Source organism: Pteronotus mesoamericanus, unplaced genomic scaffold, assembly GCF_021234165.1.
Source record: "Pteronotus mesoamericanus isolate MK-2021 breed Mesoamerican mustached bat unplaced genomic scaffold, CSHL_Meso_final scaffold_174, whole genome shotgun sequence".
NCBI lineage: Eukaryota > Metazoa > Chordata > Mammalia > Chiroptera > Mormoopidae > Pteronotus > Pteronotus mesoamericanus.
Genome location: NW_026555309.1, coordinates 18,106,822 through 18,109,677, shown reverse-complemented (window position 1 = coordinate 18,109,677; position 2,856 = coordinate 18,106,822). Strand labels below are relative to the sequence as shown.

Sequence of the window (2,856 nt, the reverse complement as noted above, 5' to 3'; positions counted from 1 at the left end):
CTGTGCTTAGCTGAAGCCCTTCTCCCTAAAGCATCTGTTCTAGGAAATATATTTCTATCCTCACTACATGTTTAACTGAGTAACATTCTCTAAAGAGCAACATTTACAAAATGAACATCAGCACACATTGTTCTAAAGGTGACCAGTGTACCCATGCAAGTCACAGAGCTACAGATCATTTATAAAACAACTCACAGACTTGCATTGGTCATGTGCTTAACTTCACATTCTCTTTGTTTTGGTATTACAACTAGATGAAAGCAATGAATAAAAAACTGAGATTTCTATTTTCACTCGACAGGAGCAAAATCCCATCCTATCCTTGCTGACCCCATAGATGTGTTTCCACTGGACAGACACGTAGGGGCTTCTTGTACAGAACTCACACGACAACCTCAGAAAAAGAAGCACAAAAAAACTCACGGACAGTAACTGGGCCACAAGCACTAGAGTAGAGTACATGGTGAACAAAAAAAATTAGCATTCTCGGCAGCCCTCATCCAGCAGAAACGTGGACACTTTATGCCCATGATGCGAACACCAGTGAGTGTCATTTCATTGAAAGGCGCAAAGACATAGTGTCAGACGCACCACCCTCTAGAAATGATTCTAAATACTGTCAGAGCAACCTGGGCTGTGTGTCCCACGCATCTCTCCCCTTTGGGCCTGGCCATCCTCCTCATGCCATAACCTTAAGGTGCCCGGCCTGTGCCAGAGGCACTAGAGGCAGCTCAGCAATGTGTGTTTGAGGACGACAAGTCCTTCCTGCTACTGTAGGGAATCATTTAAACTTAATTCGCTTGGTGAACTCCTGCTCATGTTTGTCAGGCTTGCCATGAGGGATTTAACTTTATGGGCATAATAGTCCCTTAAATTGACTGAAGGGACCTCCTTCATTCCATCTCCAAAGTCACAACTGCGCATAGCACTCTCAAGTTGCTTTTGGCGCCGATAGAAGTGGGAGAACTTATTGAAGATCAAGGTGATGGGCAGCACCACCACTAGGATGCCTGCCAGGATGCAGGCCGAGGCGGTCAGCTTCCCTGCTGTGGTTCCTGGGACCACGTCCCCATACCCCACAGTGGTCATACTGACCGTGGCCCACCACCAGCAAGCGGGGATGGTGGCCAGGCCCTCGTTCTCCTCCTTTTCAATGGTGTAGGCCACCACCGAGAAGATGGAAATCCCGACAGACAGGTAGAGCAAAAGCAGCCCTACTTCTTTGTAGCTGTATTTTAGGGTGGCCCCCAGGGAGCGGAGGCCAGTGGAGTGTCTGGCCAGCTTTAAGATGCGGAAAATCCGCATCAACCTAAGGACCTGGGCCACCCTGCCCAGGTTGGCCAAGGTAGGTGTGCTCTCCACCACCAGGTTCACCACCAGAGTGATATAAAAAGGGACGATGGACATGAGGTCGATAAGGTTTAGGGCATTCTTGAAAAACTTGAGGAAGTCAGGGGCCACAGCAAATCTGGCCACCAGCTCAAATGTGAACCAGGCGATGCCAAAGTGCTCCACAATTTCGAACCTGGGGTCCTCGCCAGGGTTGCCCCGGCTGTCGGGGACTTGGAAGTCCGGCAGGCTGTTGAGGCACATGGTGATGATGGACCCCAGCACCACCAGGATGGACAGGACGCTGAAGACCCGGCTCAGAACCGAGTAGCCGGGGTTGTCCAGCGCCAGCCACAGCTGCCTGCGGAAGTTGCCCAGAGGCTGCCCATCGAACTTGGAGGCGTCGTTGTAGAAGGCCAGGATTTCGTCAAAGGAGGACGTCGTGCTCTCTTGGTCGCTCTGCTCGTCCCACTTCTCCTGCTCTGGCTCCACTTTGCGGCCGTGGTAGCTGTAGCTACAGCACGAGTCAATGAAGAACTCGTTGATGCCCCAGTACTCAATCTCCTGGCTGAAGGAGAAGACGCACAGCTCTGCCATGACGTGGAGCTTGCCTGTGTGGTAGAAATGCAGCACGTAGGGGAAGAGCTCGGGGTTGCGGTCAAAGTAGAACTCACGCTGGACGTCGTCGTAGTCATCGCAGAGCTCCAGAATGGCCTCGCGCGAGTGGCAGAGGAGCAGGCGGCCCAGGCGAGTCTCGGGGAAGCGCAGCAGCGTGTGAGAGCGCAGCCGCCTCTTGAAGCCTCCTACGTTGATGCGGATATCTCCATCCTCGACGTTGGCCTCCGACACGTCCCACAGGCTCCGGCGGGTCATGCTGGACACGCCCAGCCGCCCGTGCCGCTCGGGGGCGCTACACCTGGAAGCGGAGGGAACCGCACACGGTGAGCGCGAGGTGTTCAAGGTCCGGGCGCCCCTCTCTTTATCCCGACCCATCTCTGGCGGGCCCAGTCCTCTCCGAGCCGGTCTCTGGGTGCTGAAGGGCACTGAGATGAGAGGAATGGTTCTGTGGGGTTTGGCCCCCTCCCAAGGAAAGGCTTGGGGCGGGGGGGGGGGGGGTAGGTTTCTACTAGCATGGCTGTGCCTCGACCCCCATCCAGGGGGTCCTGTCTGTCGCTTTATGCTTGCGGCAGTCGCGCCCCCGCAGCTCTGCGAGAGATGGGGGCTGCGAGCTGACCTTGCCCGTGGGCGGGCGGAGGAGACGCCCCCGCCCGCTCGCCGCAGACAGGCGGGACCGGAGCTGGGATGCGCACGGGCAGGGCTGGGCCGAGATGCGGGCGCGTAGCTTCGGGAGGGAGGCGGGGAAATTCACCGCACGAGTCTGTAAACGCGGGCTGGGGTAAAGCGGCCGGGCTGGCATCCCCAGTGTCCGGCCCCCGCGACTGGAGACCCCTCGCCCCCCGCCCGGGGCCTTCCTGCTCACCAGGCGCGGTGCCCCGGAGCCGCGTGCGCCGCGCCTTACCCAGCAGA

General features: G+C 56.7%; 1 protein-coding gene across 1 annotated transcript; it reads right to left on the bottom strand.

Annotated features, from left to right (window-relative positions):
* Positions 1–768: 768 nt before the first annotated feature.
* Positions 769–2,202, bottom strand: KCNS2 (potassium voltage-gated channel modifier subfamily S member 2). Its single transcript, XM_054590058.1, has one exon. It carries the CDS (start codon positions 2,200–2,202, stop codon positions 769–771), a length of 1,434 nt encoding a protein of 477 aa, XP_054446033.1.
* Between the last annotated feature and the right edge of the window lie 654 nt (positions 2,203–2,856).